The sequence below is a fragment of the Triticum urartu genome, chromosome 7, assembly GCF_003073215.2.
Source record: "Triticum urartu cultivar G1812 chromosome 7, Tu2.1, whole genome shotgun sequence".
NCBI classification, from domain to species: Eukaryota; Viridiplantae; Streptophyta; class Magnoliopsida; order Poales; family Poaceae; genus Triticum; species Triticum urartu.
Genome location: NC_053028.1, coordinates 56468870 through 56488855, shown reverse-complemented (window position 1 = coordinate 56488855; position 19986 = coordinate 56468870). Strand labels below are relative to the sequence as shown.

Here is a 19986-nt window from a genome sequence, read left to right as displayed (position 1 = left end):
GGATCATTTATCGACCTAACTGCGTTTGATAGCACATGTCATTCTTGGCGTGATGCTTTCTTGTCATACCCAACCATATCAACCTTCTATGCCGTATTCCCGCCTTTCCTTGTCCTACCCAATGTTCTTGTCCAAGCTCCCCATCTCCCTTCTAGCAATGGTCGTCATGAGATACGCAAATGTAAGTTGATTGATCTAGCCAACCAGGACAGAGCGCTTTGCTGCCAGATTCCTCAAGAAACTTTTCAGAACATGCTTCCTGACTGCATCGTGATTCGAACAGATGTGCCGGTGAAAATTGATTAAAAAATGAATATACATTCTTAAGCCTCTCAATACGAGACACTATACATGTTTATTTTGTATAAATACTTTGGCGGTCCGTTGTTGTACATATTTCTTTCTGTGTGTATGTTGCATCCCCCGTTGTGTTAGATACCCTGTTCAACCAATCCACGTCAATGTTCACCTTCTTCTTCCGTGGTTTCTGTCTTTTAGCACTTTTTATTGTCTTCTTTCTCTACTTCTTTTCCTTCTATGCAATTACTTTCCTTTACCTGATGCGAACTCATCAGGTCCTCTTGTTTTGTCACCTCACAAGTTCATGGCATCCTTATGCCCATGAAATTTCGCTACACTCTTTTTGAAAAAAATTCCATCCAATTTTGCTACTCTTTTTGACAATTTTTCTTTTCTCTTCCCTCAAATATGCATCCTTGTATTCAACAATTGCATAAATGCACCACCAAATCGCAATTTGTCGCAAGACTTCATAATTCGTTTCAGAGAAGCTGCCATCACCTATGACACCAAGGCCTGCTGTGTTTGCTTCTACCGTCTTATCTATGTCCCGGCTTCAAGGTTGGGCAGACAGAAACATTCTCCCCAAGGTTGTGAAAAACATTCTCCATCAACAGGGGACACCTTCGAAGCTTTCTGACTGGAGTTATCAATTGAACCTGCAAGGTGGGTAAAGGTGGAGAAGCTAGAATACTGGCCGATCTTCATCAGTATCGATGAGAGAATCCAACCCTTGTGTTGCTTGAACCCGGAGAGATGGGAGGGAGAAGCAACTGCATATACTGTTGTAATAGGAAAGAGTGGATCGCATTTGAGATGGGCCAGCCGCTGCAGGGAGATGCCTCCAATCCAAAAATCTTCATTCCCATAAACAGTGGGAGTATGATGCAACCTACATGGGTTGTGCCCACTATGTCCTATTCATGTATGCGACGATCGTTGGCCTTGATGCGTGGCTATTACTGCTCACCGTACCAGCTCCCCTCTGTAGGACATGTTGACTTTTATGTAGGTATGATCCAACAAGTACTTTACCTTTGTATGTTGGATATATTTGTGGTATAACAATGTCGTGCGGAATTTGTAGCCTCTCAGTTCAACATGCATGGAAATTATGTTTATCTTTAAGCCAGCTCTACTAGCTTTGTCGCGAAAAATGGATATTCGAGCAGGGAAGAGAACTGTACCTCACTACCTCTTTTGCTGTTAGTGTAGGAGATGTTGACAGCGGGGAGGATCACTCAAATGTTTGCAGTTATCAAGGGATTCTTCTTCAGGTGCATGACTACAGAAAAATGCACCTGAACATCTTGGTTTTTCGGGAGAGAATCCCTGGTTCATGCAAGGGGGGCCTCGGTCCCGGTTTGTTCGTTGTTTTTTTTCATGCGAGGTGGCTGCGGTACATGCTATTTGTTCAATTTTCTTTCGTGCGAGGGGGCTCGCTACTTGGTCTTCATCCGTTTTTTTCATGCAAGGGAATCGTTACGGGCGAGGTGGGAGAAGGGACGGAAAAAACCAGACGAAGGTGGGAGGATACGAGAGAAAACCATGAAACGGAGACTACCAAGTCGTCCATTAGGAGTAGAGATGATGCAGCGGTCGCTGGGTGGCTGACGGCCGAGGGAGAAGGAGGCGACGCGGCGGCCGCGATCATCTAGGGTTACCCCATGGTGGGAGGGTTGGCTCGTGTGGGGGAGAGGTGAGACCGTGGGAGAGAATCCATGGTTCGTGCAAGGGGGGCCTCGCTCCTGGTTTGTCTGTCGTTTTTTCCATGCGAGGGGGCTTCGGTACATGCTCTTCGTCTGATTTTCTTTCGTGCGAGGGGGCTCGCTACTTGGTCTTCGTCCGTTTTTTTCATGCAACGGAATTGTTACGGGGGAGGTGGGAGGAGGGATGGAAAAAAACCGGAAGAAGGTGGGAGGAGACAAAAAAAACCATGGAACGAAGACTATCAAGCCGTCTACTAGAAGTAGAGATTTGAAGGAACCAAGTGGTCAGCTTGATAAACCATCAACCAAAAATTATTTAAAAAATAGGATTTGAAGGAAGGTTCTTGGAACCTTCGTTTCAGATAATCATATATGGAAGCTAAGCCCATAAGGATAGAATTGATCCATACGTATTAATTGCATCTCCATATATAGATACTAGTACCCCTACTACCAAACCCATCGATCGAAGCTAAGCATCTGCATCTTCCTGCCGATCGACCATCCATGGCGATGAAGATGAAGACGAAGAAGGGAGGGACGGGGAGGAAGAAGAGGGACGAGATGAAGCTCATCCAGGACCCGGCCAAGCGGCAGGTGGCCTTCTCCAAGCGCCGCCCCACCCTCTTCAGCATGGCCGGCGACCTCTCCGCGCTCTGCGGCGTCCACGTCGCCGTCGTCGTCTTCTCCCGCTCCGCGCGCGGCAACGCCTACGCCTTCGGCAGCCCCTCCGTCGATGCCGTCCTCCGACGCTACCACCAAGATGGCGGCCTCGATAAGGATTACGACGCTGCCGCCACTCTTGCCGTCCATGGCGAGGACGATGCTCGCGCTCTGGCGGTGTTGCGGCAGGAGCTGGACGACACCAAGGCGCGTGTGGAGGCGGAGAAGAAGCGCATGAAAAAAGTCGAGGCGAACGTGGAGCGGGCCATGGCGGCAAGGTCAACTGCGCTGTGGTGGCAGGCCGACGTCAAGGCGCTCGGGGCGGCGGAGCTGCCAGAGTTCGAGACGGCGCTCCGGCGGCTCAGGGACACCCTCCTCCGCCGGGTCGACGCGCTGCAGCTTCCAATAGCAGTCTTTGACGCCACTGCACCGCTGGCTCGCATGAACATCTAATCTACGAAGTAGTGGCTAACTAGCGATGCCTAGTTTCTTGAAAAATGTATTAGCGGTGCCTTACTACATCTAAGATCTTATCTCAAAACTAAGAACGCATGCATTATGTGTATATATAATCCTTGCAAACTGTGGATTATGCAATCATATCTTGGTGGTTGATGAGCTCAATTTTCCTGTTCATGGAAGTATTTTGCTGTGTTCACCTTCTATAGAATTATGTTCGTGCCAGTAATTTCTTCAAACCATATCTACGGTCTGGTCTTCAATGAGTGTTTTGGAGGGTTGGCTACCCTTTTTTTTTGCCCTGTTCATTGAAGCATGTTCAGAGTAACAAACATGGATGATGATCGATTCTCTTCTATTGAGCCAGGTACATAGCATACATGAGAGAAATTGCAAGTTTGCCGTATTTGGGTCTTTTCGCTTGGATGTTTTGAGCTGAAATAGTTAGGAAATGATTTTGACAAGAAGCACGGCAGCTGATTAAATGATCGAATTCCCCCATCCTGAATGCCAATGTATTGTTTTTTTCTTCTTTCTTTTATATTTCACACCTGACAGCATCAGATGCATATGCTGTTGTGGAGATGGTTCATGTTTGACTCTTGGATTGGAGCCCTTCCTGTGTTGTGTATCCCCAGTTCCATCACCTGCCAATTCTGTTTCACATGGTCCGAGAGAACACTAGTGTTGGTTCCTCCTATGACGGTGCGCCCCGGCATAAAAATTGATTTTGGCTCCTGAGCTCGAGTGATCCTGGGATGGCAAAAGACGTGATATATACAAAAGAGTAAATCCGAGGGGATTCGTGCCACGATAATAAAATTGCGATTTCCACCTCTGAACTTGTGTTCCCAGCTCTGTACAGAGGCCAAAGAACTGCTACATAGACACTGATATACTCCAAAATAGAGATGGGAAAAATCCAAGTCTTAAACATTTGCTGGCAAAAAAAATATCAAAGTCAAAATATTTGCCTTTGTTTCTTTTTCCGGAGGGGAGTTAGCAGGGGTGTTGTTTTTTCTTTTTTTACAGGGACCCGATAACGCCCACATGTGTGGGTGTTAAGAGATCTGGCCACACGTTTTATGTGGTATCTAAAGGACCAGTCCACACATCTGCGTGTGGGCAAAACAAGTAATGCCCACACGCCTGGTCTTTTGCCTCGCAATCCCTCCCACACGCCTACATGTAGGCAAAATAAATAACGCCCACACGCGCGTACTCATGGTCCCGCACACTCCGCGTGACAGTCATCATGTGTCCCCGCAGTTGCCATGGTTCGGACCCTCTTCCATGTTCGTTTAACTGCAGTTGCCATGTTGCTAAACTACAGTTACCATGTCTGACAACTATAGTTGTCATGGTTGCTCAACTGCAGTTGTCATCTCAAGTCAAGTGTCAGATGCCATTTTTGGACAACTGCAGCTGTTGCCATGTATGGTCTGGTCTACTACAGTTGCCATGATTTGAAAACTTTAGGAGTTGCCACCTACTAACACTAGGCAGTTGCCATGTAGCACTATAAAAAAGGCATGTCAAAAAAACATGTTCGGGTAAAGAGAGAGTTGTCATCTGCTTACAAGCATGCTAGGGCAGTTGCCATGTACCCTGCAAAACACATGGCAACTCGGGTAAAGAGAGAGTTGCCATCTGCTTATAAGCACGCTAGGGCAGTTGCCATGTACCCTAGAAAAACACATGGCAACTGACAACTTTGGGTGTGGAAGAGGAGACGGGCGTGTGGGCGAACTGATAAATGCCCACACACCAATCCATCCGCATGCGTGAAAACTGGCGTGTGGGCGAACTCCTAAACGCCCACACACCAACCCCTCCACGTGATGAAACGGACGTGTGGGCGACTGAATAAATACCCACACACCAGTCCAGTCCTATGTGGTATGAAAAATCTGGCAAAACATGCCAAGATTCGTGCAAATACAAACGAATATTGACCCATGCGTGTGGGTGAGATGCAAACGCCCACACGTGTGGGCGTTAGTATTTTCATTTTTATATGGTTTTTTAGGCATCTTTTTTTTATATGGGTGGGAGAGCTGTTCTGTTTTGCTCTGTTTGTCAGCCGGGCCGAACACACAAGTTCCGGACACGACAAGAAGCCCATGTAGGGCCCGCTCATAGAGAGATAGCGCCGTTCGGGAAGTCGGAGAAGAGAAGACGCCGCCTGGTCGTCATCCCCGACCGCCTGCATCCCATCCTCGTCTACAAGGTTGATCCATCCCTCTCCCTGAACCCTAGCTTCCTTTCCTTTCCTTTTGTGTCGATCCATCTCTCCTGTTCGTGCGTTGTGGTAAGTTAGTATCCGCCGTCACGCGATCGTTCTGCACCCCGTTGTTAGGTTAGACTTTTACTGTATTCTCCTCCAAGGGATATATGATGATGTTAGAACCCTAGATTTCCTAAAATAAGTGTTAGATGCAACGGGATCGACCTATCGCCAATGGGCCTCAACTTAACTGTGTACTTTATTTCGTGATCTGCAAACCTTGACAAGAGGTTTACTACTGCCTAACTGGCTGACTCATCAATTACCCTAGATGATTTATCCATACCGCTGCCATATGTATCTGCATCATTACGGCTAGGACTGCACTTGTTTGATATTCGTGGCACCATAATCTTAGTATCATCTTCTTACAATACAAATTGTTCTCACTAGTGGTCTTACTGTCATGAACAAGTTTTAACCTCAAGGAAGCATTTGCAAAGGAAGTTCATTTTCTTTTTTCTGATATAACTCTGCTGAGAATCCAAAGCCTGGTCTGTCCAAGTGTTTTTTTTTCGAACATCCAGGAGATCTGCATGTATTATATTAAAGAAAGATGGATAAACAACACGACCAATCCAAAACAACTCAGAAAAAATAGAAAAACGAACTACACACCCAACCGTGGAACAGCTAACACGCAAAAAAGCCCCTACAAGCTGAACACAATAACATGCAGTTAATGAAGGATCAAACGACCAAAACTCGCCACCTCCCACTGCCTAGCGTCAGCTTTGATTTGATCAACGACATTTTGCAAAGGCGTGAAGTGATTATCAAAGACTCTTCTGTTTCTCTCGCGCCATATGCTCCAGATGATCAAATGAACTAAGGAGTTCAGAGATTTCCTCGTAGTTCCTTGAGTAATGAGTCTAGCATTGTGCCAACAATCCTGGAGAAACGGTAATCCTTGAGGCACTATCTCACTCAAACCAGCCCACTGAAGCACCATATTCCAAATAATCTGCACGACCGAGCAACCTATGAATAAATGATGAATGGTTTCTTGAGTGTTATGATAGTAGCAGCAAGCATCCTGGTGAGGCAAACCACGTTTGGCAAGACGGTCATTTGTCCATACACGCCCTCTGACGACCAGCCATATAAAAAGTTTGATTTTCAGAGGCGCCCAAGTCTTCCAGATACCACTAGCCATGTTGCATTTTACCGCAGCACAAAAATGCGCATTATAAACAGACCTTGCTGAATAATCTCCCTTTGCCTCCCAAGTCCAAGTCCAGTTATCTTCATTCGAGGGATCAAGATGAATATTGGTAACGATCTCCATAAGTTTAACACCTCATGGAAGGTACGAATAGAAATCTGCCCCTTAATATCTTTAATCCAAGCTCCATCAATCATTGCATCTGCAACAGTTCTTCTTTCTCTGACGACTGTTGGGACATCGTTAATAACATTCGGTGCATAATCTGCAACAATGCCCCCCTCAATCCATCTATCCATCCAGAAGTAGCTTCGCTGCTCGTTTCCCAAAACCACTCTCGCCGCAGCATTGAAAAGCTGTCTATTGTTATACTCCAGGGGGTTGAGCATGATGCTCCAAGAGCGATCCCTAGCAGTACGGGCCTTCCATGCCCAATGCAACTTTAGAGTAAAATTCATAATCTCAAGGTCCAGTATGTCCAAGCCACCACACTCCTTCGGTCTGCAAACATATTTCCATCTCACTAAACAATGGCCACCATTCACAACTTCAGTACCCTTTCAAAGAAAAGCTCTCCTAATTTTATCAATGGCCTTGAACACCCACGGAGGTGGATCCAACGACATGAGGTGGAAAATCGGTATAGCCGAAAGCACGGCCTGAACCAATATCCAACGACCACTCTGAAACAGAAAGCCGGTTCGCCATGTCCCTAATTTGTCCCTGTTCTTGTTGATCAAGCACTGAAAGTCCTGATTGCGCAATTTTTTCAGACTAAGTAGTAGACCCAAATACCTTATGGGAAGTTGTTCAATCTGACAGTTTAAGATGTTACCAACCTCGGCAATCAGCTGATCCTCGCGGGAAATTGGAGTTATTGAACTTTGGTTCATGTTACATCTCAGACCTGAGGCACTCCCAAAAATATTTAGAAGTACTCTAGTTGCCTCTACCTCATTATGTGCAGCCTCAAGAAATAGAATGACATCATCCACGTATACGGACAAACGTTGAGGAATGGCATGGTTGCTAGTGAATTTTTCAATGACTCCACATTCATCTGCCTTGTCAAACAACTTGCTTAACATATCCATGGCAATTGTAAATAGCATGGGAGAAAGGGCATCTCCTTGCCTAAGGCCACGACCGTGCCAAAAACTAACTCCAGGAATCCCGTTCAACAATATTTTAGTCGAGGCGGTTCTTAGTAGCATGGCAATCCAAACACACCATTTAGGACCAAAGCCAATCCTCTTTAAGACCTCAGGAAGGAACTGCCACGCAACCGTGTCGAAGGCCTTTGCAATGTCCAGTCTAATTATGAGGCTTTTGCATCTTCTTTCCTTCAGAAGCTTGGCTGACTCTCGGACCAATTTAAAATTCTCATGCAGTAAACGACCTTACAAAAATGCACCTTGATTTTCACCAATTATATGTGGGAGCACAGAGGCTAATCTCCTTGCGAGCACTTTAGACACAAATTTTGCTAGGCTGTGAACAAGGCTGATCGGTCGGAAGTCGTTAGGACTGCTAGTTCCTGGTCTTTCTGGTAAAAGCACCAAATGTGCATTGTTAACCTTATCAAATGCCTGCGTATTAAGCGAATGTATGGCATCAAATACCTCCTTCAAGTCTTTTTTTTATAATCTGCCAGCAGCTTTGATAAAAAGAGATGTTGTAACCGTCAGTGGTCCAGGTGCCTTTTCCTTTGGCATATCCTTAATGGCTTCCCAAATTTCCTCCTCTGAAAAAGACATCTCTAGTCTGCTCAAATCTTGTTGATTGTCACCCAGAACATCAAGATTCAGAGTCTCAAGCCTGACAGCCGATGAGCCAAACCTTCCAATGAAGTGTCCGCGAAGAGCCTTTTCAATATCATTATGATCGGATACAACCGTGTTGCCATCAGCTAGCGAACCTATGAAGTTCTTTCTTCTTTTGTGGTTAGCATGGATATGAAAATAGGTTGTGTTTGCATCCCCTTCACGAAGCCTCTAAATTCTTGACCTTTGCCGAGCCATAGTCCTTTTAATCGTGCATAGACCCATCAATTTTTGTTTCAACTCCCTTCTAAAGGACAACACTCTGCTGTCTTCGGCCTGATCAAAGAGGCCAATTATGGTCTTTGCCCAAACAATCTGTTCTTGATTGTCTCCATATTTTCTAGCGCTCAATCTTTGGAGATCTTTTGCCGTTCGTTTGAGTTTCTCATGGAAACGCATAATGGGATTGGAGCTTATCTCCCCATCCGAGTTATTCCAAGCTGAATCAACTATTTCGGTGAAGCCATCTCTATGCCTCCAAAAGGTCTCAAATCTGAACCTTTTGCACTTGAATGCCTTAACGACCGTGGACAGCAAGAGTGGGCAGTGATCTGATAAAGAGGATGAGATTTCCTTCAAGAAACAGACTGGGAATTGAGTGTGCCATTCCACGGAGCCAAGGACATGATCAATCTTGCAAAGAACGGTGTTTTGTTTGTCATTCGACCATGTATAAGCCCGACCATTTAAATGAATGTCACTCAATTGCAGATCATTAACCATCCTCCTAAACTTGCCCATCAATTGCAGATCATTAACCATCCTCCTAAACTTGCCCATCAATTGAGGTTATGGTTGGTTAAAATCACCCATGACCGCCCATGGCCCATGAATGCTGCTGCGAGTATTCCTAATTTCCTCAAGAAAATGGATTTTATCACTCGTAGCCTGAGGCCCATAGGCTGATGTTATACAGAAAGGAGAGTAGCCACCATACGTGAACATGATCGTCATGGAGAACTCGGCCATGATGGTGGTATCACCCTCGACCTTCGAAGAGTCCCTAGCAATAAGAATCCCCTGCCCCCTAGTCCCATCCGTGGGTAGAAAATAAAATTCATCTAAGGAAGGTCCAAGACATTGCGCAACCATATAAGGAGAAAAGACCTCAATTTTTACAACTCAATCTTTTTACATGTAACTATGTAAGTGTTGGAAATATGCCCTAGAGGCAATATTAATAATAAATAAGTTATTATTATATTTCCTTGTTCATGATAATAGTTTATTATTCATGCTAGAATTGTATTGATAGGAAACTCAGATACATGTGTGGATACATAGACAACACCATGTCCCTAGTAAGCCTCTAGTTGACTAGCTTGTTGATCAATAGATGGTTACGGTTTCCTGACCATGGACATTGGATGTCGTTGATAACGGGATCACATCATTAGGAGAATGATGTGATGGACAAGACCCAATCCTAAGCATAGCACAAGATCTTGTAGTTCGTATGCTATAGCTTTTCTAATGTCAAGTATCATTTCCTTAGACCATGAGATTGTGCAACTCCCGGATACCGTAGGAATACTTTGGGTGTGCCAAACGTCACAACGTAACTGAGTGGCTATAAAGGTACACTATAGGTATCTCCGAAAGTGTCTGTTGGGTTGGCACGAATTGAGACTGGGATTTGTCACTCCGTGTAAACGGAGAGGTATCTCTGGGCCCACTCGGTAGGACATCATCATAATGTGCACAATGTGATCAAGGAGTTGATCACGGGATGATGTGTTACGGAACGAGTAAAGAGACTTGCCGGTAACGAGATTGAACAAGGTATCGGGATACCGACGATCGAATCTCAGGCAAGTATCGTACCGATAGACAAAGGGAATTGTATGCGGGATTGATTGAATCCTCGACATTGTGGTTCATCCGATGAGATCATCGAGGAGCATGTGGGAGCCAACATGGGTATCCAGATCCCGCTGTTGGTTATTGACCGGAGAGTCATCTCGGTCATGTCTGCATGGTTCCCGAACCCGTAGGGTCTACACACTTAAGGTTCGGTGACGCTAGGGTTATAGAGATATTAGTATGCGGTAACCCGAAAGTTGTTCGGAGTCCCGGATGAGATCCCGGACGTCACGAGGAGTTCCGGAATGGTCCGGAGGTAAAGATTTATATATGGGAAGTCTTATTTTGGTCGCCGGAAAAGTTTCGCGCATTATCGGTATTGTACCGGGAGTGCCGAAAGGGGTCCGGGGGTCCACCAAGGGGGTCCACCTGCCCCGGGGGGCCACATGGGCTGTAGGGGTGTGCGCCTTGGCCTATATGGGCCAAGGGCACCAGCCCCAAGAGGCCCATGCACCAAGAGATAAGGGAAAGGAAGAGTCCTAAAAGGGGAAGGCACCTCCTAGGTGCCTTGGGGAGGATGGACTCCTCCCTGGCCGCACCCTTCCTTGGAGGAAGGGCCAAGGCTGCGCCCCCCCTCTCCCTTGGCCCTATATATAGTGGGGGAAGGGAGGGCAGCGGCACCTAAGCCCTGGCGCCTGCCTCTCCCTCCCGTGACACATCTCCCTCCTCCCGCAGCGCTTGGCGAAGCCCTGTTGGAATCCCGCTACTTCCACCACCACGCCGTCGTGCTGCTGGATCTCCATCAACCTCTCCTTTCCCCTTGCTGGATCAAGAAGGAGGAGACGTCGCTGCTCCGTACGTGTGTTGAACGCGGAGGTGCCGTCCGTTCGGCGCTAGGATCATCGGTGATTTGGATCACGACGAGTACGACTCCATCAACCCCATTCTCTTGAACGCTTCCGCTTAGCGATCTACAAGGGTATGTAGATGCACTCTCCTTCCCCTCGTTGCTGGTCTCTCCTTAGATAGATCTTGGTGACACGTAGGAAAATTTTGAATTTCTGCTACGTTCCCCAAAGTGGCATCATGAGCCAGGTTTATGTGTAGTTTCTATGCACGAGTAGAACACAAAGTAGTTGTGGGCGTTGATTTTGTTCAATATGCTTACCGTTACTAGTCCAATCTTGATTCGGCGGCATTGTGGGATGAAGCAGCCCAGACCGACCTTATACGCACTCTTACGTGAGACTGGTTCCACCGACTGACATGCACTAGTTGCATAAGGTGGCTAGCGGGTGTCTGTCTCTCCCACTTTAGTCGGATCGGATTCGATGAAAAGGGTCCTTATGAAGGGTAAATAGCAATTGGCATATCACGTTGTGGTTTTTGCGTAGGTAAGAAACGTTCTTGCTAGAAACCCATAGCAGCCACGTAAAACATGCAAACAACAATTAGAGGACGTCTAACTTGTTTTTGCAGGGTATGCTATGTGATGTGATATGGCCAAGAAGAATGTGATGAATGATATGTGATGTATGAGATTGATCATGTTCTTGTAATAGGAATCACGACTTGCATGTCGATGAGTATGACAACCGGCAGGAGCCATAGGAGTTGTCTTTATTTATTGTATGACCTGCGTGTCATTGAACAAACGCCATGTAATTACTTTACTTTATTACTAACCGGTAGCCATAGTAGTAGAAGTAATAAGTTGGCGAGACAACTTCATGGAGACACGATGATGGAGATCATGATGATGGAGATCATGGTGTCATGCCGGTGACGATGATGATCATGGAGCCCCGAAGATGGAGATCAAAAGGAGCACTATGATATTGGCCATATCATGTCACTATTTGATTGCATGTGATGTTTATCATGTTTATACATCTTATTTGCTTAGAACGACGGTAGTAAATAAGATGATCCCTCATTAAAATTTCAAGAAAGTGTTCCCCCTAACTGTGCACCGTTGCGAAAGTTCGTCGTTTCGAAGCACCACGTGATGATCGGGTGTGATAGATTCTAACGTTCACATACAACGGGTGTAAGACAGATTTACACACGCGAAACACTTAGGTACTTGACGAGCCTAGCATGTACAGACATGGCCTCGGAACACAAGAGATCGAAAGGTCGAGCATGAGTCGTATGGTAGATACGATCAACATGAAGATGTTCACCGATGATGACTAGTCCGTCTCACGTGATGATCGGACACGGCCTAGTTGACTCGGATCATATAATCACTTAGATGACTAGAGGGATGTCTATCTGAGTGGGAGTTCATAAGATGAACTTAATTATCCTGAACATAGTCAAAAAGGTCTTCGCAAATTATGTCGTAGCTCGCGCTTCAGTTCTACTGTTTAGATATGTTCCTAGAGAAAAATTAGTTGAAAGTTGATAGTAGCAATTATGCAGACAGTAAAAGGCTTATGTCCTTAATGCACCGCTCAGTGTACTGAACCTCGAACGTCGTCTGTGGATGTTGCGAACATCTGACATACACGTTTTGATAACTACGTGATAGTTCAGTTAAACGGTTTAGAGTTGAGGCACCGAAGACGTTTTGAAACGTCGCGAAACATATGAGATGTTTTGAGGGCTGAAATTGGGATTTCAGGCTCGTTCCCACGTCAAGAGGTATAAGGCCTCCGACGATTTTCTTAGCCTGCAAATTAAGGGAGAAAAGATCAGTTGTTGAGCTTGTACTCAGATTGTCTGAGTACAACAATCATTTGAATCGAGTGGGAGTTGATCTTCCAGATGAGATAGTGATGTTTCTCCAAAGTCATTACCACCAAGCTGCTAGAGCTTCGTGATGAACTATAACATATCGAGGACATATATGATGATCTTTGAGATATTTGCGATGTTTGACACCACAAAAGTAGAAATCAAGAAGGATCATCAATTGTTGATGGTTGGTGATACCACTAGTTTCAAGAAGGGCAAGGGCAAGAAGGGATACTTCATGAAACGGCAATTCAGCTGCTGCTCTAGTGAAGAAACCCAAGGTTGAACCCAAACCCGAGACTAAGTGCTTCTGTAATAAGGGGAACAGTCACTGGAGCAGAATTACCCTAGATACTTGGTAGATTAGAAGGCTGGCAAGGTCCATAGAAGTATATTGGATATACATTGTGTTGATGTGTACTTTACTGGTACTCCTAGTAGCACCAGGGTATTAGATACCGGTTCGGTTGCTAAGTGTTAGTAACTCGAAATAAAAGCTACGAAACAAACGGAGACTAGCTAAAAGGTGAGATGACGATATGTGTTGGAAGTATTTCCAATGTTGATATGATCAAGCATCGCACGCTCCCTCTACCATCGAGATTGGTATTAAAACCTAAATAATTGTTATTTGGTGTTTGCGTTGAGCATAGACATGATTGGATTACGTCTACGGCTATTCATTTAAGGAGAATAATGGTTACTCTGTTTATTTGAATAATACCTTCAATGGTCTTACGCCTAAAATGAATGGTTTATTGAATCTCGATCGTAGTGATACACATGTTCATGCCAAAAGATATAAGATAGTAATGATAGTACCACCTACTTGTGGCACTGCCACATAAGTCATATCGGTATAAAACGCATGAAGAAGCTCCATGTTGATGGATCTTTGGGCTCACTCGTTTTTGAAAAGTTTGAGACATGCGAACCATGTCTATTGGTGTATATGAAACTCCATGCAAATGGACCATTTGGACTCACTTGATTTTGAATCACTTGAGACATGCAAATCATACCACATGGGCAAGATGACTGAAAGCCTCGTTCTCAGTAAAATGGAACTAGAAAGCAACTTGTTGGAAGTAATACATTTTGATGTGTGCAGTCCAATGAGTGCTGAGGCGTGTAGTGGATATCGTTATGTTCTTACTTCACAGATGATTTGAGTAGATGTTGAGTATATTTACTTGATGAATCACGAGTCTGAATTGTTGAAAGGTTCAAGTAATTTCAGGGTGAAGTTGAAAGATCGTCGTGACAAGAGGATAAAAGATCTATGATATGATCATAGAGATGAATATCTGAATTACGAGTTTGGCACAGAATTAAGATATTGTGGAAATTGTTTCACAACTAATACAGCCTGGAACACCATAGTGTGATGGTGTGTCCAAACATCATAACTGCACCCTATTGGATATGATGCATACCATGATGTCTCTTATCGAATTACCATGATAGTTTATGGGTTAGGAATTAGAGACAACCACATTCACTTTAAATAGGGCACCACGTAATTCCGATGAGATGACACCGTATGATCTATGGTTTAGAGAAACCTAAGCTGTCATTTCTTAAAAGTTTGGGGCTGCGACGCTTATGTGAAAAAGTTTCAGGCTGATAAGCTCGAACCCAAAGCGGATAAATGCATCTTCATAGGACACCCAAAACAGTTGGGTATACCTCCTGTCTCAGATCCGAAAGCAATAAGGGATTGTTTCTAGAATGGGGTACTTTCTCGAGGAAAAGTTTCTCTCGAAAGAATTGAGTGGGAGGATGGTGGAGACTTGATGAGGTTATTGAACCGTCTCTTCAACTAGCGTGTGACAGGGCACAGGGAGTTGTTCCTGTGGCACCTACACCAATTGAAGTGGAAGCTTATGATAGTGATCATGAAACCTCAGATCAAGTCACTACCAAACCTCGTGGGATGACAAGGATGCGTACTACTTCAGAGTGGTACGTAATCCTGTCTTGGAAGTCATGTTGCTAGACAACAATGAACCTATGAGCTATGGAGAAGCGATGGTGGGCCCGGATTCCGATAAATGGCTCGAGGCCATAAAATCCGAGAGAGGATCCATGTATGAAAACAAAGTGTAGACTTTGGCAGAACAGCTCGATGGTCGTAAGGCTGTTGAGTACACATGGGTTTTAAAAGGGAGACGGACAATGATGGTAAATGTCACCATTAAGAAAGCTCAACTTGTCGTTAAGATGTTTTCCGACAAGTTCAAGAAGTTGACTACGATGAGACTTTCTCACTCGTAGCGATGCTAAGAGTCTGTTGGAATTATATTAGCGATTATTGCATTATTTATGAAATCTTGCAGATAGGATGTCAAAACATTGTTTCCTCGACGGTTTTTGAGGAAAGGTTGTATGTGATACAAACCGGAAGGTTTTGTCAATCCTGAAAGATGCTAATAAGTATGCAAAGCTCCTTCTAGGGACTGGAGTAAGCATCTCGAAGTTGGAATGTATGCTTTGATGATGATCAAAGATTTTGGGTGTATACAAAGTTTATGAGAAACTTGTATTTCCAAAAGGGTGAGTGGGAGCACTATAGAATTTCCGATGAGTATGTGTTGTTAACATGTTGTTGATCGGGAATGATGTAGAATTTCTGGAAAGCATGCAGAGTTATTTGAAAAGTGTTTTTTCAATGGAAAGCCTGGATTAAGCTACTTGAACATTGAGCATCAAGATCTATAAGGATAGATCAAAACGCTTAATGGTACTTTCAAATGAGCACATACCTTGACATGATCTTGAAGGTGTTCAAGATGGATCAGTCAAAGGAGTTCTTGCCTGAGTTGTAAAGTATGAAGTTAAGACTTAAAGCTCGACCACGGCAGAATAGAGAGAAAGGACGAAGGTCGTCCCCTATGCTTAAGACATAGGCTCTACAGTATGCTATGCTGTGTACCGCACCTGAAATGTGCCTTGCCATGAGTCAGTCAAGGGGTACAAGAGCGATCCAAGAATGGATCACAGGATAGCGGTCAAAGTTATCCTTAGTAACTAGTGGGCTAAGGAATTTTCTCGATTATGGAGGTGGTAAAAGAGTTCGTCGTAAAGGGTTACGCCGATGCAAACTTTGACACTAATCCAGATTACTCTAAGTAGTAAACTAGATTCGTATAGTAGAACAGTTATTTGGAATAGCTCCAAATGTAGCGTAGTAGTTGCATCTACAAGATGACATAGAAATTTGCGAAGTACATACGGATCTGAAAGATTCAGACCCGTTGACTATAACATCTCTCACAAGCATAACATGATCAAACCCAGAACTCATCGAGTGTTAATCACATGGTAATGTGAACTAGATTATTGACTCTAGTAAACTCTTTGGATGTTGGTCACATGGCGATGTGACCTGTGAGTGTTAATCATATGGCGATGTGAACTAGATTATTGACTCTAGTGCAAGTGGGAGACTGTTGGAAATATGCCCTAGAAGCAATAATAAATAAGTTATTATTATATTTCCTTGTTCATGATAATAGTTTATTATCCATGCTAGAATTGTATTGATAGGAAACTCAGATACATGTGTGGATACATAGACAACACCATGTCCCTAGTAAGCCTCTAGTTGACTAGCTTGTTGATCAATAGATGGTTACGGTTTCCTGACCATGGACATTGGATGTCGTTGATAACGGGATCACATCATTAGGAGAATGATGTGATGGACAAGACCCAATCCTAAGCATAGCACAAGATCTTGTAGTTCGTATGCTAAAGCTTTTCTAATGTCAAGTATCATTTCCTTAGACCATGAGATTGTGCAACTCCCCGATACCGTAGGAATACTTTGGGTGTGCCAAACGTCACAACGTAACTGAGTGGCTATAAAGGTACACTACAGGTATCTCCGAAAGTGTCTGTTGGGTTGGCACGAATCGAGACTGGGATTTGTCACTCCGTGTAAACGGAGAGGTATCTCTGGGCCCACTCGGTAGGACATCATCATAATGTGCACAATGTGATCAAGGAGTTGATCACGGGATGATGTGTTACGGAACGAGTAAAGAGACTTGCCGGTAACGAGATTGAACAAGGTATCGGGATACCGACGATCGAATCTCAGGCAAGTATCGTACCGATAGACAAAGGGAATTGTATGCGGGATTGATTGAATCCTCGACATTGTGGTTCATCCGATGAGATCATCGAGGAGCATGTGGGAGCCAACATGGGTATCCAGATCCCGCTGTTGGTTATTGACTGGAGAGTCATCTCGGTCATGTCTGCATGGTTCCCGAACCCGTAGGGTCTACACACTTAAGGTTCGGTGATGCTAGGGTTATAGAGATATTAGTATGCGGTAACCCGAAAGTTGTTCGGAGTCCCGGATGAGATCCCGGACTTCACGAGGAGTTCCGGAATGGTCCGGAGGTAAAGATTTATATATGGGATGTCTTGTTTTGGTCGCCGGAAAAGTTTCGCGCATTATGGGTATTGTACCGGGAGTGCCGAAAGGGGTCCGGGGGTCCACCAAGGGGGTCCACCTGCCCCGGGGGGCCACATGGGCTGTAGGAGTGTGCGCCTTGGCCTATATGGGCCAAGGGCACCAGCCCCAAGAGGCCCATGCACCAAGAGATAAGGGAAAGGAAGAGTCCTAAAAGGGGAAGGCACCTCCTAGGTGCCTTGGGGAGGATGGACTCCTCCCTGGCCGCACCCTTCCTTGGAGGAAGGGCCAAGGCTGCGCCCCCCCTCTCCCTTGGCCCTATATATAGTGGGGGAAGGGAGGGCAGCGGCACCTAAGCCCTGGCGCCTCCCTCTCCCTCCCGTGACACATCTCCCTCCTCCCGCAGCGCTTGGCGAAGCCTTGTTGGAATCCCGCTACTTCCACCACCACGCCGTCGTGCTGCTGGATCTCCATCAACCTCTCCTTTCCCCTTGCTGGATCAAGAAGGAGGAGACGTCGCTGCTCCGTACGTGTGTTGAACGCGGAGGTGCCGTCCGTTCGGCGCTAGGATCATCGGTGATTTGGATCACGACGAGTACGACTCCATCAACCCCGTTCTCTTGAACGCTTCCGCTTAGCGATCTACAAGGGTATGTAGATGCACTATCCTTCCCCTCGTTGCTGGTTTCTCCTTAGAGAGATCTTGGTGACACGTAGGAAAATTTTGAATTTCTGCTACGTTCCCCAACAGTAAGTCATATACGGGATATAGTTTGAATTGTCCATGCAAAAAGTAGTTTGAGTCTGCAAGTGGACAGGGGGTAGAACTTAGAACAGCCTAAGTGTTCAACTACACTAGAAAAGTTTCAGCATATCCGCATTACCGCTCATGTTGGTTATTGACAGAGCTAGAACAACGGTTGTTCTGTTTGGTGTATGTACAAGATACGGATTTATTTTAACGTGCTTAACCATTGTCTTAGCATGCTACCTACATTTTGCATTTCTTAATCAAGTCATTTTTTAACTTCTCATTTACCGTGTTTTGTAGACAGTTTGTCATGATGCATAGCCCGAGAAAATTGTCTTACCCCTCTGTTTCTACTCCCTCTGGTCTGTCGGGGCTCCAGGGTTGGATTGACCTTCCAGTAGATCTGCTTCATTCCATCCTTCCTTTGTTGGGATCATTTATCGACCTAACTGCGTTTATTAGCACATGCCGTTCTTGGCGTGCTGCTTTCTCGTCATACCCAACCAAATCAACCTTCTATGCTGTATTCCCGCCTTTCCTCGTCCTACCCAATGTCCTTGTCCAAGCTCCACATCTCCCTTGTAGCAATGGTCGTCATGAGCTACGCACATGTAAGTTCATTGATCTAGCCAACCAGGATAGAGCGCTTTGCTGCCAGATTCCTCAAGAAACTTTTCAGAACATGCAACTTGTTGGCGTTTCCTATGGGCATCTCATATGCTGCCTCAAAGGAAATTTTCTTGTTGTTGATGTCTTCACTGCTGCCAAGATTTCCTCCATGTCTCCCACTGAATAGTGACTTTGAGTTCTACTACTGTGGCACCATGACAGCTCCCCCTGCATCACCTAACTGCCATCTACTTGTCAGCACCCCTCACTTCTTGTTTGATTGGCCGGTTGGAAGTGACTCTTGGTATCAACCCAAGATTTCCCGTTCATCCATATGGTTCAAATGGTGGAATTCGATGGCCAGTTCATTGCCATGGGTTGTGATCAAAGTATCTACATTCTGAAGTTGGCCCCCCAGCTTGTCCTGCAGCAGATAACAACCAGCAGGTTTTGGGAAGGCATGGCCACATGCCCACAAGGCCGATGGGTAGTGGTCTGTGGTGACATGTTTCTCATCGTTGGTGATTATGTTGGCTTGTTGTCATCTGAAGCACCAGTCCTCTAGAAAACCTACCATCTTGACATGTCGACCAGACCTGCAAAATGGGTGAAGGTGAAGAAGCTGGACAACTGGGCACTCTTTGTAAGTTCTGATTTGAGGAGCCCATCGTTTTCTTGCTTGAGCCCGGAACAACGGGGAGGGCGGAGTAATTGGCTGTACTACTCCCATTACTCTCAGCTTTGGATCGTACATAGCTTGGGTGACGAGGCAGATGCTGCGTGGGATCCTTCCACCAACCCCAATCTTTCCTACAAGAGAAACTGGTACAAAAATGTGCATGCCTTCTCGGTTGACCCAAGCATGTTCAGTTCCAATGACCAATGACCGTCAATTTGCAACTACTGCTTGCTGCTCTACCAGCTTCTTCTGAGAAAATATCGGACCATCTGCAGCTTGGATAGGTGATTTTCATGGTGGAAGGAGTGTCGATGTTTTTTTCTGTTAATTTCAACCTTGAGTTTTGAGAACATTGTAGGGAGGCTTTTACTCAAGCTTTTGCAGTTAGTTTGTTTTTCAGTTTGCTGTTTAATCTTTACAGTGTGGATGAATAGGTATTACATTTTCCCTTTCAGAAAAAATGCACTAAGTTTTGCTTATTTGTGATGTAATTGGTAGGTTCTAGCCTCTTTGTTCAGCATCCACCAAAGAGATGTGCTTCTTTTATCAGTTACTCCCTCCGTTCCGAAT

At 45.1% G+C, this 19986-nt stretch overlaps 1 protein-coding gene and 1 pseudogene across 1 annotated transcript; both read left to right on the top strand.

Moving 5' to 3' along the window:
- Positions 1-2475: 2475 nt before the first annotated feature.
- On the top strand, positions 2476-3174 carry LOC125525093 (agamous-like MADS-box protein AGL61). Its single transcript, XM_048690119.1, has one exon. The coding sequence runs from the start codon at positions 2517-2519 to the stop codon at positions 3123-3125; it is 609 nt and encodes a 202-aa protein (XP_048546076.1). The 5' UTR covers positions 2476-2516; the 3' UTR covers positions 3126-3174.
- Positions 3175-18441: 15267 nt separating this feature from the next.
- LOC125518334 lies at positions 18442-19623 on the top strand (annotated as a pseudogene).
- The last annotated feature ends 363 nt before the right edge of the window (positions 19624-19986 follow it).

Coding starts and splice junctions, on each gene's coding strand:
- LOC125525093 (XM_048690119.1), top strand. CDS start 2,517: ATGGCGATGAAGATGAAGACGAAGAAGGGAGGGACGGGGAGGAAGAAG.